The following is a 13,029-nucleotide window of genomic DNA, read 5'->3' on the forward strand; positions in this document are numbered from 1 at the left end:
CCGAGCTTGGTGCCCATGTCGGGGCCCCCTCTTCCTCCTCCAAGCCCCGGGGTTGGGCCTCTACCCCGGTGCCGACTAATCCCGCCCCTGGAGCTCCCATTACCCGTCCCGACCTCCCCTGGGCCGTGCCCGGTGCCGGGGCTCTGACAGACGCTGCTCCGCAGGGCAGAGCGGCCTGGGCCACTACCACGGACATTACAGCTTCGACACCTTCGCGCACCCGCGGGCCGCGCTGCTCCGCGGTGCCGGCCGAGAAGCCCTCAACACCCCCCGGTACCCGCCCTACGCCCCGCGCCGCCTCCCGCTGCTCCGTGCCACCACCGAAACCAAGCGCCGCGCTGCCTGCACGCTCCTCTGAGCCGCAATAAACACCCACTTCCGCTTCCGCCCACGCTTCTGTTCCGCCCCACGGCCTCAGCTCGGCCAATTGCCGCGCCGCCCCACTGCCGCCCTGCCCAATCCACGCAGCTCCGCGCCCCTCGGGCCAATGAGAAGCGAGCCTGGCGCCGTCTGCCCCGCCCACTGCACGGCGGCCCGCCCCGTGACCCCGGCGCCGCTATGCGCCTGCGCCGCTGCCCTTGGCGCCTGCGCAGTGCGCGCGGGGTCAGGACGCCCCGGGTCCTTGGGGGAGGTGAGCGGGGGGGGCCGGGGCGGCCGGGGGGGCCTGCATGGGGTGCCCGGCAGCGCTGTCGTGGCTTGTCCTGGCCGCTGGGTCCCGCCTGGGAGAGAGGGTGCGGCCCGGAGGCCTGGCAGCCCCCCCGGAGCCTGCCTGGGGCCGGGGTGTCGGGGTGGCTCGGTTCCTTGGGGCGGGGGGCTCTTGTCTTGGGTGCTGGAGGGTGGGGAGGGGGTTTGGAGTAGGGCTTTGGGTGCTGTGGGGTGGGTGGGTGGGTCTGCCTGGGTCTTTCGGCGGGGGGAGCGGGGTGCCCAGGACACCTGGGTCCTGTGTGTGTGGGGATAACTGGGTCCCTTGGGGGAGGGTGGGGGGGAGCAGAGCGCCTGGGTCCCCTGGTGGGGCACGACAGGATGCCCGAGTCCTTTGGAGGAGGACGGGACACCTGGGTCCCTTGTGGGATGTGGGGGGACACCTGGGTCTCTTGGTGGGGGGATATTTGGGTCCCTTGTGGGAGGTGGGGGGCGGACAGGACACCTAGGTCCCTTGGCAGGGATATCTCTGGGTCCCTTGTGGGAAGGTGGTGGTGGGACGACAACAGGACACCTAGGTTCCTTGTGGGAGGTGGGGGGACACCTGGGTCCCTTGGCAGGGGGATATCTGGGTCCCTTGTAGGAGGTGGGGGGGCGGACAGGACACTTGGGTCCCTTGCGGGGACACGCACAGGGTGTCTGAGTCCCTTGGCGACACACACACCTGGGTCCCTTGGGGGAGGTGGAGGTGTGTGTCCAGATGCCTGGGACCCTTTGGGGGGGGTGACAGGACACCTGAGGCCCTTGTTGGGGGATGTCAGGATGTCTGGGTCCCATGGTGGCGTAGGACACCTCGGTCCCTTCTAGAGGAACAGGATGCCTGGGTCCCTTGGTGGGGGGACAGGACACATGGGTCCCTTCAGAGGGGGGCAGGATGCCTGGGTCCCTTTGGGGGGTGGGTTGGCAGCAGGCCATGTGGGTCCTTTGGTGGGGTAAACAGGACACCTGTGTCCCTTGGAGGAGGGTGACAGGATGCCTGGTCCTTGGTGGGAGGAGGGGTGCCTCGAGGCTTGGGGTCTCTTCTGGTGGAGGGGTGGGGGCTGGGACATCTGGCTCCCCTGTGGGAAGTGGGGGGGCCAGCACCTGAGGGCTGGCAGTGAGCGTCAGGCCAGACCCCTCTGCTGGCAGCAGGACCGGCCATGGCAGCGCTGCGTTTGCTGTACCGGGCTGCCTGCGCAGGTAAGAGTCACGCCGGCCCCCCCGTTGGCCCCCTTTCCCCAGCCTGAGCCCCCCCCCCACCCCTCTGTCTGCCCTACCTCCAGGCCCGCCAGCCCCCCTGGGCTACCTGCGCCCGCTCAGCACCAGCCACCCTCGGGACTCCTACAGTGAGTAGGGGCGCGCTGCCCCCCCGGCCCTTCCCTCCAGCCCCGTGTCCCCTCCGCCGGCTGGGCACAGCTTCCCTCTCCCTGCAGAGTACGTCAACGTCCAGGAGCCAGCCATGGACATGCGATCCATCACCGACCGTGCTGCCCAGACCCTGCTGTGGACGGAGCTCTTCCGAGGTGAGGCCTGGAGCCGGCTCGATGCAGCCGCTGGCGGATCAAACCCCTCTCAACCTCCCCACGTACAGCCCCTGGCTCATCTGTGGGGTGCCAGTCCCCCTGAGCATGCCAGCACATCCCCCCTCCCCCCCACTCCATCTTCCAGGCCTGGCCATGACGCTGAGCTACCTTTTCCGGGAACCGGCCACCATCAACTACCCATTTGAGAAAGGCCCGCTGAGCCCACGCTTCCGCGGGGAGCACGCCCTGCGCCGCTACCCCTCTGGAGAAGAAAGGTGCATCGCCTGCAAGCTCTGCGAAGCTGTCTGTCCAGCGCAGGTGAGCCTTCATCACCCTCATCTTCCTCCCTCTGGCTCTGGGGGTCAGCAGGCTGCCCAGCGCGGGAGCTGACGGTGTCCCCCGGCCCCGTGGCAGGCGATCACCATCGAGGCCGAGCCCCGAGCTGACGGTAGCCGCCGCACCACCCGCTATGACATCGATATGACCAAGTGCATCTACTGCGGGTTCTGCCAGGAGGCCTGCCCCGTGGATGCCATCGTGGAGGTGAGTGCGGAGCCCCCCTGCCTGGGGCGGCACAGGGGTCTGGTGAGCCTTGAGGGCAAATGTCTCCCATCCCGGCAGGGCCCCAACTTTGAGTTCTCGACGGAGACGCATGAGGAGCTGCTCTACAACAAGGAGAAGCTGCTCAACAACGGCGATAAGTGGGAGGCAGAGATTGCGGCCAACATCCAGGCTGATTACCTGTACCGGTGACAGCCGCGTCTCCTCCCCACTCCCCTAATAAAGGGTCTGGGGGGGCTCTGCCGCCCCTGTCCGTGTTGGGGGCTCTGGCCCCTTCCTAACCCAAAGCTCCGGCTTTCTCTGTGTCTCTTCCTTTCTGGCACTGGGGCAGGGGAGGGGTCGAATCCCCTTCCCTGAGCCTCGGGGGGGTATTCTGGGGAGGGGAGCAGGGGTCCTGGGGGTGCCATCACCCGTGCCAGGCTGGGGGCACAGGAATGGGGGGGGGGAGCGAGTGGCCGTGGCGAGGCAGGCTGGGGTGGGGGGTGCGTGGGGGGCAGGCAGGGGCAAGGGGCGAGCGCGTGCCCCTCTCCCCGGGAGGGGATGCCCTGCCTGCAGCCAGCACCCGCGGCTGGGGGTGGGGGGGCCCTGGTGGTACCGGCTCCGGGAGGTGGCAGGGGGTGTGTAGGGGGGTGGGTCTCATTTCCATGCTCCACGGGGGATGGCGGTGCGGGGGGCGGTTCTGGCTCCGTGCTCCCGGGCCTTCGGGGTCCCGGTGGAGGAGGGGAGGGGGGGGGAGGCGGGCCGGTCCCTCCCCGCGGCCGGGCCCTTCCTGGGGAAGGAGGAAGTGCCGAGCCCGCCCCGCGCTCCCGGGTAGGGGCGGGCGGCTCCCGCGGGGGGGGGGTCCCGGGCGGCGGGGGGGCCGGGGCAGCCCCGGGGGGCGGCCAGTGCCCGGCGCGGGGGACGCGGTGGCGCTGACTCAGCTGCAGCTGAGCGGGGCGGGCGCGGGGGCCGCACACGGGACCGGGGCGGGGGGGGGCGGGGGGAGCAGGGGCGGGGGGATCTGGAAAGTATTTTGCAAGCCCGGTGCTGGGAAGAGCCGCGTGGGACCGGGGCGGGTCACTTCCCCCTGGGCAGAGCTCCGGGGACACCCCGGCTCGCCGCTGCAGGACCCCGGCTGCCCCCCCAGTCCTGCTGCAGACCCCCGGGGGACCCCCAGCCTTGCTGCGAGCACCCCCAGCCCCACTGGAAGCCCCGGGGTGCCCCCCTCCCCCCCCCCCCCGCCAGCCTCCCTGCCATCTGCAGGGTTCCCCCCCCCCAACCCCACTGCCACCCCCGGGGTACCCCCCAACCCCACTGCCACCCCCGAGGTGACCCCCCCAGCACCACTGCCAGTTCCCCCCTGGTCCTCACCCCCTCCCTCTGCCCCCCAGGCGGGTGCCCTTGTGCCTCCGCACCCCAGGGCGGGAGTGGGGTCCCCGGGGGACACCATGGGGTCCCTGTTCCGCAGCGAGGAGGTCTGCCTGGCCCAGCTCTTCCTCCAGTCTGCCTCGGCCTACAGCTGCGTCAGCGAGCTGGGCGAGCGCGGGCTGCTCGAGTTCAGGGACGTACGTAGGGGTCGGGGGGCTGCAGGGGGGTTTGGGGTGCCATGGGTGCAGGGGGGTTGGTCTGGGTGGGGTTGGGTGCCCTGGGTGCAAGGGGATGGGTACAGGTGGCTCAGGGTGCTCTGGGTGCAGGGGTGTTAGTCTGGGTGGGTTTGGGTGCCATGGGTGCAGTGGGGTTGGGGTGGGTGGTTTGGGGTGCCATGGGTGCAGGGGGTTGGTCTGGGTGGGTTTGGGTGCCCTGGGTGCAGCAGGGTTGGGGTAGATGCTTTGGGGTGCCCTGGGTGCAGGGAATGGTTGCAGGTGGTTTGGGGTGCCCTGGGTGCAGAAAGTTTGGGGTGGGTGCTTTGGGGTGCCGCGGGTGCAGGGGGTTTGAGGTGGGTGGTTTGGGGTTCAAGGGATAGATGCAGGTGGGCTTGAGGTGCCATAGGTGTAGGGTTGTTGCTCTTGGGGGGGTTTGGGCCCCCTGGTTGCAGGCATTGGGGGGGTGTTGGCTTGGGGTGCAGTTGGTGCAGAGGGTTTGGCGTTCAGTGGATGCAAGGAATGGATGCAGGGGATTTGGGGTACTGTGGGTGCAGAGAGTGCGGGAGTTTTGGGGTGCTGTGGGTTTAGCCTGGTGGCTTTGGGGTGCCATAGGTGCAGGGGGTGGATGTGGGTGGCTTGAGGTGCCATGGATGCAGAGGGCTTGGGGTGGGTGGTTTGGGGTGCCATGTGTGCAGGGGACTGGATTTGGGTGGTTTGGGGTGCTCTGGGTGCAGGGGGTGGGTGCAGGTGGCTTGGGGTGCCCTGTTCCCTCTGGGGCCATGCTGTGACTGTGCCCCCCTGGCAGCTGAACCCCAACGTGAGTGCCTTCCAGCGGCGCTTCGTGGGCGAGGTGCGGCGCTGCGAGGAGATGGAGAAGACCTTCAGTGAGTGCTGGGGGGGCTCGGGTCTGGCTCTTTGGGGGGCTGCCTCAGGGGGTGCCCCCCCCTCCCCGACCCCCCCACCATCTGACGGTGGCTCTCGCAGCCTTCCTGCAGCAGGAGCTGCGGGGTGCTGGGCGGGTGCTGGGGCCGTGCCCAGAGAGCCCGCGGGCGCCGCTGGCGCGGGAGGCACTGCGGGTGCAGGAGCAGTCGGAGCAGCTGGCGCAGGAGCTGCGGGAGGTCAGCCACAACCGCGCCTCCTTGCGTGGGCGCCTGCGGGAGCTACGCCAGTACCTCCACGTCCTGCGCGAGGGCCAGCGCTTCACCAGCCTGCCGGTGGGTCCGGGGAGGGGGCTCGCCATCCTTGTGGGGGCTGCCCTGCGCCCTGCTTGCCCCCCGCAGCCTCACCTCTGTGCTCCCCATCACCACAGGCCCCGCTGGGCTCCCCACCGCGGCCCCGGGCGCTCTCTGAGCGGGAGCCCATCCTCGATCCCTCCCTGCACCAGCACCTCGACCGCAAGATCAAGTAACAGGGGCTGTGTGTGGGGCGGGGGTTGGAGTGGGGCCGTGGGGCGGTGGTGTGGCCGTGGGGTGGTGGGCATGGCTGTAGGATGAGAGTTGGAGCGGGGCCGTGGGGCGGTGGTGTGGCCGTGTGGTGGTGGGCATGGCTGTAGGATGAGAGTTGGAGCGGAGCCGTGGGGCGGTGGTGTGGCCGTGGGGTGGTGGGCATGGCTGTAGGATGAGAGTTGGAGCGGAGCCGTGGGGCGGTGGTGTGGCCGTGGGGTGGTGGGCATGGCTGTAGGATGAGAGTTGGAGCGGAGCCGTGGGGCGGTGGTGTGGCTGTGGGGCAGTGGGCATGGCTGTAGAGTGAGGGTTGGAGATGAGCCGTGGGGCAGAGGTGTGGCCGTGGGGCATGGCTGGAGGATGAGGACTGGGGAAGAGCCATGGGGCAGGGGTCTGGCCATGGGGTGGGGGCAGCAGCAGAGCCGTGCTCGTCCCAACACCCTCACTGTGTCCCTGCAGCTTTGTGGCCGGTGTTATTCACCCATGGCGGGTGAGCGCCTTCGAGCGGCTGCTGTGGCGCGCCTGCCGCGGCTACCTGGTGGCCAGCTTTGTGGAGATGCCGGAGCCCATGGAGGACCTGGCCACGGTGAGCAGGGCACTGGGGTGGGGGCTGGCAGGGAAGAGGGGCCAGGACAGCTGGGGCTGACATGGGCTTTGCTGTCTCCAGGGCGAGAGCATCACCTGGGTCATCTTCCTCATCTCCTACTGGGGTGAGCAAATCGGGCAGAAGATCCGCAAGATCTCGGACTGGTGAGCCAGGGGCCCCACGCCACGCATCCGGCCAGGCAGAGGTTTATTTAGCAAGACCCACTCTGGATCCCCGCGACGGGGACAGGCTGGGCCACCTTGGGGAGCTCTGGTCCCCCTGACACTGTGGTGTCCGTCTGTCCCAGCTTCCACTGCCACATGTACCCCTACCCGGAGAGCGAGGCCAGCCGGGCGGACACCATGAGCGGGCTGCACAGCCAGATCCAGGACCTCAGCGTGGTTAGCTGGGCACTATAGTGGGGACCGGGGGGGCCATGGGGGGTCCCCCGTCCCTGACCTGTGCTGGGCACCCGCAGGTGCTGGAGGAGACAGAGCAGTACCTGGCACAGGTGCTGGACAAGGTGGCGCTGGCGCTGCCCACCTGGCGGGTGCAGGTGCAGAAGATGAAGGCCATCTACCTCATCCTCAACCAGTGCAGCTTCGATGTCACCGAGAAGTGCCTCATCGCTGAGGTCTGGTGCCCCGTGAGGGACCTCACGCAAGTGCAGGACGCCCTGCGGCAGGGATCGGTGGGTTGCTTGGTGTTACCATGTCCTTGTGCCAGGGTTTGTTCGGTGTCCCCATGCTCAGGGTTGCTCGGTGTCCCCATCCGTGTCCTCGTGCCGGGGTGCGAGGCAGGGGGTGCCCTGTGTCAGGCACTGGGTGCTTTCCCCACAGTACAAGAGCGGCTCGAGCGTGGAGTGCTTCGTGCAGCGCATCCCCACCTCGGAGAACCCCCCCACCCTCATCCGCACCAACAAGTTCACTGCTGGCTTCCAGAGCATTGTGGATGCCTACGGGGTGGCCAGCTACCAGGAGGTGAACCCTGGTAAGGCCCCCCGACCCCCTGCAGCATCCCAGACTGGTGGGGGGGACACCCTGTGTGACATGATCCCTGTGTCCCTGCAGCGCCCTACGCCATCATCACCTTCCCCTTCATCTTCGCCATCATGTTTGGGGACGTGGGGCATGGGCTGCTCATGTTCCTCTTCGCTCTCTGGATGGTGCTGTATGAGAACAGCCCCAGCCTGCAGCAGGCCAGCAACGAGGTGAGCAGGACGTGGTTGGGGGTGTGGGGACCTGGTTGAAGGTGTGGGATGGGGGTGGTAGTACAGGACAAAGGCAGTATGGGGCAGGGTTGGAGGTGTGGGAGGGGGACAGTGTGGGGCATGGGAGGTGGTGGATGCAGGAGCCGTGTTTGCCCCCACCAGATCTGGCTGACGTTCTTCGAGGGGCGCTACCTCATCCTGCTTATGGGGGCCTTCTCCATCTACACTGGCTTCATCTACAATGAGTGCTTCAGCAAAGCCACTGTCATCTTCCCCTCTGCCTGGAGCGTGGCCACCATGGCCAACCACTCCTCCTGGAGGTGTGACTCCCAGTCCCCCAGTGAACCCTGCCTGTGTCCCTGCCTGTACTGACACCCCCTGCTCTACCCACAGCTCTGCCTACCTTGCCACCCACCCATCCCTCACCTTGGATCCCAACATCACCGGCGTCTTCCGAGGGCCCTATCCTTTCGGGATCGACCCAGTGAGTGTCCTGTGGGGGAGAGGATGGGGTGGGACCCTCGGTGGGGTGGCCCAGAGTCTCACCCACCTTGTCCACGACAGATCTGGAGCTTGGCCACCAACCACCTCAACTTCCTCAACTCCTTCAAGATGAAGATGTCCGTGGTGCTGGGCATCGTGCACATGGGTTTCGGTGTCCTGTTGGGGGTCTTCAACCATGTGTGAGTCCCTGTGGCTGTGGGATCTGGCCACCCATGATCATGCTAAAGGGACTGGACTCACCCGGGTGGGGTGGGTGAGTGGAGTCCTGGACCCCTACATTTGGGTGGGAGCCCAGGTCACGCGAGGGTGTGCCATGCTGGGCTGAGCTTGGCTGATGTCCCCCTGCCCAGGCACTTCCAGCAGCGGCACCGGTTGGTGCTGGAGCTCCTGCCCGAGATGGTTTTCCTCCTGGCGCTCTTTGGCTACCTCGTCTTCCTCATCTTCTACAAGTGGGTGAAGTTCAGTGCCGCCGACTCCCTGGTAGCCCCCAGCATCCTCATCCACTTCATCGACATGTTCCTCTTCACCTCCAACGCTGACAACCTCCCACTCTACCGGGGGCAGGTAGCACCCCACCAAGATGGGGGGCACCCACCCAGGGACCCAGTGCCTACCCTTCCCCTTGCCCAGGCTGGGAGCAATGGGGAGCCCTGTGGGGGCCGCTGTGGTGGTGGTGGTGGTCTCCCGCTGTGTCATGGGTGGGGCTGTTCTCAGCTTGGGTGGCTGGTGCCGTGGAGGACACTGAACTGGTGCCCCTGTGCCGCAGGTGCCGGTGCAGACCGTGCTGGTGGTGCTGGCGCTGGCATCGGTGCCTGTCCTGCTCCTGGGGACACCGCTGTACCTGTGCTGCCGGCAGCGCACGCGGAGGACCAGTCGCCCTGCGGTGAGGCTGGGGTCGGGGTGGTGGGGCTTGGGCAGGGGGGTGCGGTGGGGTCTCACCACTGATGCCATCACCTTGCAGCTGGTGACGGCGGGGGAGCAGGAGCCGCTGCTGGAGGGGCAGAAGGCTGGCAACTCTGTCAATGCCACCAAGGAGGACGTGGAGAGCGGGGGGCACAGCCCTGACGCTGAGGTGAGGGGAACTGGTCTGGTGGTCTTGGGTGGTGTGGTGGGGGTGGCTGTGCCCCGCCGCTGACATCCTGTGTCCCTTCCATCCCTGCAGCACCTGGACTTTGCTGAGATCTTCATGCACCAGGCGATCCACACCATCGAGTACTGCCTGGGCTGCATCTCCAACACCGCATCCTACCTGCGGCTCTGGGCACTCAGCCTGGCCCATGCCCGTGAGTCCCCCCGGTCCCCTGCGTGCCCCGCCCCGGGGCTGGGCTGAGCCTCAACCCCTCTGCCTGTCCCTGTCCCCCCCTTCCCAGAGCTGTCAGAGGTCCTATGGACCATGGTGATGCGCAACGGCTTCGTGCGGCTGAACTATGTGGGCGGTGTGGTGCTGGTGCCCGTCTTCGCCGCCTTCGCCGTGCTGACCGTGGCGATCCTGCTGGTGATGGAGGGGCTCTCCGCCTTCCTCCACGCCCTGCGCCTGCACTGGTGAGCCTGGCTGAGGGCGTGGGGTGCCGGTGGGACGGGGTGACTGATCCCCCCCAGCGCCACTCCTCACCGGCCACTCTCCTCGGCAGGGTGGAGTTTCAGAATAAGTTTTACATGGGCGCCGGGTACAAGCTGTGCCCCTTCACCTTCGCCTCTGACACCTGGGAGTAGAGTCGTCCTGCGCGGGTCCCGCTGGGGGCTCAGGGCATCGGCCGGACCCAGTCCCCACCCTGCTGCAGGCAGCTCAGCCAGGGGGGCTGGGGGGCAGCGTTGTGCCCCCAAATCCCCAAGGCTGAGGGGCCACGGGGGTCTGGTTGCAGCATCCTCCCCATTCCCTCCTCGGCAGCGAATAAAGCTGTCCCCGTGGCTCGTCCCCACCTCCGCGTCTCCATCCCCTCTGCCGTGGGCTGGGTCGGGGGTCCTGGCATCTGTGCCCCCACCCATCACTGCTGCCCGTAGCCGAAGGTGGGGGCCGTGGTGGGGCCGTAGGTGCTGAGCGGGGGGAAGGTGGGCAGGGGGTAGGGCAGGGTGCAGGGCTTGGCCCCCACATAGACACTGCGGGGGCAGGCGAGGGGTTGGAAGGGGGGTGCGGGCAGCTCAGGGAAGCCGGGGGGAGCTGCTTGTGGGGCTGGTTGGGGGGGTACGGCAGCAGCCAGTCCTCCATGGCTGCGAGGAGCCCCTGCGGGGGGGAGAGACAGCAACAGGGGATGGTCAGTCCCCCCTCCAGCCCCCCTACCTTTCTCCTGCTTCTCAGGGCGGGAGGGCAGCGCGGTGGCTCGGGCACGGGGCATTGCACCCAGCAGGGACCCTGCTGGCACCCCGCACCTGCAAGAGAGATGGGGGGCTCAGGCGGGGGGGTGGCATGGAGCCCCTTATCGTGGTGTCGGAGCGGCGGGGCCTTACCACGGCTCAGGGTCACCGTCCCGAAAGCCCTTGGCAAAGGGGTTGCTGGCGATTTTCAGCTGGGTGATCTGTGGAAGGGAGCAGGGTCAGGGGGTCTCTGGGGGCGTCCCCCATGTCCCCCCCGCCCTGGAGCTCACCCGGTGGTTCTGGTAAGCCGTCACCGCCATGAACTGGGTCTCGGGGAAGCTGAAGGACTTGAAGTTCTGGTGGGCAAAGCGCTCACTGTCCCGTCGCGGGTCCACGAAGACCACGTGGAAGCGGGGCTGGTAGCGGTGCATGGAGTTGAGGATGATCTGGGGAGGGGGGAATAGGGGGAGTGGGCAGGACCCACTCTGTGCAGGGGCGCATCGTGTCCTCCTGCACTGCCCGCCCCAGGGCTAGGTCCTCACGTGGCCGTTGTCATCCAGGAGGTTGTTGGTCAGCTTGAGCTTGTCGAAGGAGACGATCTGCCGCATCCACTGGGCACCCTTGGCTGGGGAGTCGGGGTGGAAGTGGACGCGGCCGGGGGCTGCCGGGTCGGCCCGTCCCGCTGCCAGCCAGGAGGAGCTGTGGAAGGCATACCTGCGGGGCAGGGGGGCTCAGCACTACCCCAGGATCCGGCCCCCCCCAGCATCCCCATCACCCAACCTGTATCTCTTGTCATCCAGCGGGATGAAGTCCATGAGCAAGACATAGTCAGCCAGCGGGTCCAGCCCCGACAGCTTCACCTGGAAGGTGGGAAACATCCTCCTGCGGGGAGGGGGGGGTAGGAAGGAGGTGCCCCCCACCTGGCAGCCTCCCTGTCCTGCTCTGGTACTTACCTGCCTGCCTTGGTGACGATCATCTCGGTGCCCAGGCGGTTGAACTCCTCCCAGAGGCTGCCCATCTCCAGCCGTGCCGTGGCGTGGCACACGCGCCGGTTCTTGCTGCTGGTCCCCGGCCCCTCGCCTGCCCACCCGAGGCCAGTGCCGCAGGGGGGCCCCTCGCCTGGCCCCCCCAGGAAGGCTGCGGAGGGGGGAAGGGGTGTTGCAAGGGGCCTGATCCTGCACCCCAGATGTGCACCACCAGCTGCCCCATCACATCCTTCCCCCCTGGAGGGGGTGGGAGGACCGGGGAGTCCCTACTGGGGTTTTATCCCCCTCCCCATTGCAACCCCAGTTGCTCGTGGGTCTGGGTGACTCACTGCACCCCAAAACACCATGGGACCCCGCTGCTGGGTAGGGGGGAGCATTGCCGTGGGTGGGTTTTACCTGCCATGTGTTCTGTGGGTGGGCAAGCGGCAGCTGTGGCTCCGTCCCCCAGCACGGCGGCAGTGGGGACCCCACCGAAGACCCCTCCCCGTGCAGCGCCAGCTCTGGACTGTCCCCCGCAGCCTGCCGGGGGTTTTATGCCCCAGCTAGGGGTGGAGAGGCGGGGGCTGGAGCTGCAGCGGTCCTTGGGGGCTGGAGCACGGCCCCCTTCCCCGACTTGGCTTCACGCCTTGACGCGATGATGATGGACGGGAGGCGAGCGGTGGCCCTGGAGTGGCTGGGAGCATCGCTGATCCCCACTGCATTTCAGGGTACACTGGGCTGGGGAGAGACAGCTCTCCTTGGGTCTCCTTGTCCCCCTCATGTCACACATCTGGGCAGGGGGAGATGGGGGGCTGCTCCGACCATCTCTCTCCCCTGGGCAAAACCTGTCCCGGCACATGGCAGCCGCTCGTGCGCCAGCAGCTCAGCCGACAGCTGCCGTCAACACCTGGTATTAAAGCGCAGGGAGGTGTTGAGGCATCCGCAACGTGCCGGCTGTTTGTGCAAAGCCTCTGCAGCTCGGTGGTGGGGGAGGAAAGTGCTCCCCCTGCCCCGCACCCATCCTGAATGCCGGTCCTGTCTCTGCACTGGTACCCAGGACCCCCAGTCCTGCCCTGGGGCTAAGCCCCCCTTCCCCCACACCTCCCATCATGATGCTCAATACCAGCCTGACAGCAGGAGATGGATGGGGACAAGCTGGTGCTGCAGGGGCAAGGGATGCATGTGGGGAGGTGACTGACACAGGGTCAGGGGACTGGGGCATGGGGGAAGCAGAGGAGCTACTCTGGAGCCCCCCACTCCCCTCTGAACTGCAACGGGGCTGAGGACACCATCTCTGCACACCACGGGAGTGTATTTGGAGATGATGAGGGATGCTGGGGCTCTGGGGACAGGTCTGGAGGGAACAGTGGGCATCTTCATGGGGATGCTGATGAGTTTGTGTCCCCGGTGGTACCTCGGTGATGGTGGCACTGGGCAAGGGCTGAAATCCCTCCCTGCTTTGCACAGAGCTGGCTGTTTTCTCCAAACTGGGACCCAGCCTTTGCTTCTGCTTTGGGGTTGGTGCTTCAGTCCTTCCCTCGGCCAGCGTAACAGAGAAGAAACCCTCTGGCCCCCGTGTGCTGCAGGGTGGCCAAGGAGGCTGTGTGGGCAGCACTGGCTTTTGGGACTGGGACTGATGCAAATGGGGCAGGGACCATCTCCCCAAGCCCCCCGTGTCCATTACATCCCCGCACATGTCCCAC

At 67.4% G+C, this 13,029-nt stretch overlaps 2 protein-coding genes across 7 annotated transcripts in view; both read left to right on the plus strand.

Moving 5' to 3' along the window:
- The window catches only part of LOC130155797 (NADH dehydrogenase [ubiquinone] iron-sulfur protein 8, mitochondrial-like), a 28,172-nt gene extending 25,120 nt beyond the window's left edge, over positions 1-3,052 (plus strand). For 2 of the 4 annotated variants that reach the window (XM_056353489.1, XM_056353490.1), the window contains one exon: positions 165-397. In XM_056353489.1, the coding sequence (XP_056209464.1) occupies positions 165-358 (194 nt within the window). In that variant the 3' untranslated portion in view covers positions 359-397. Of the gene's footprint in view, positions 1-164; positions 632-1,814; positions 1,882-1,964; positions 2,028-2,114; positions 2,205-2,349; positions 2,523-2,618; positions 2,748-2,825 lie in introns of those variants that run through there. The other 2 variants (XM_056353488.1, XM_056353493.1) reach the window with 2 other exon arrangements.
- A 433-nt stretch (positions 3,053-3,485) lies between these two features.
- Positions 3,486-13,029, plus strand: part of SYT7 (synaptotagmin 7) — a 271,753-nt gene continuing 262,209 nt past the window's right edge. Inside the window, exons 1-19 of one of the 3 annotated variants that reach the window (XM_056353448.1) lie at positions 4,076-4,309; positions 5,133-5,211; positions 5,312-5,541; positions 5,637-5,731; positions 6,229-6,355; positions 6,437-6,519; positions 6,663-6,756; positions 6,834-7,046; positions 7,195-7,345; positions 7,426-7,565; positions 7,728-7,885; positions 7,959-8,049; positions 8,130-8,248; positions 8,420-8,633; positions 8,836-8,952; positions 9,031-9,141; positions 9,232-9,352; positions 9,440-9,611; positions 9,701-9,988. In XM_056353448.1, the coding sequence (XP_056209423.1) occupies positions 4,193-4,309; positions 5,133-5,211; positions 5,312-5,541; positions 5,637-5,731; positions 6,229-6,355; positions 6,437-6,519; positions 6,663-6,756; positions 6,834-7,046; positions 7,195-7,345; positions 7,426-7,565; positions 7,728-7,885; positions 7,959-8,049; positions 8,130-8,248; positions 8,420-8,633; positions 8,836-8,952; positions 9,031-9,141; positions 9,232-9,352; positions 9,440-9,611; positions 9,701-9,782 (2,514 nt within the window). In that variant the 5' untranslated portion in view covers positions 4,076-4,192 and the 3' untranslated portion in view covers positions 9,783-9,988. Of the gene's footprint in view, positions 3,576-4,075; positions 4,310-5,002; positions 5,212-5,311; positions 5,542-5,636; positions 5,732-6,228; positions 6,356-6,436; positions 6,520-6,662; positions 6,757-6,833; positions 7,047-7,194; positions 7,346-7,425; positions 7,566-7,727; positions 7,886-7,958; positions 8,050-8,129; positions 8,249-8,419; positions 8,634-8,835; positions 8,953-9,030; positions 9,142-9,231; positions 9,353-9,439; positions 9,612-9,700; positions 9,989-13,029 lie in introns of those variants that run through there. The other 2 variants (XM_056353447.1, XM_056353446.1) reach the window with 2 other exon arrangements.

This window comes from Falco biarmicus, chromosome 10 (genome assembly GCF_023638135.1).
Source record: "Falco biarmicus isolate bFalBia1 chromosome 10, bFalBia1.pri, whole genome shotgun sequence".
NCBI classification, from domain to species: Eukaryota; Metazoa; Chordata; class Aves; order Falconiformes; family Falconidae; genus Falco; species Falco biarmicus.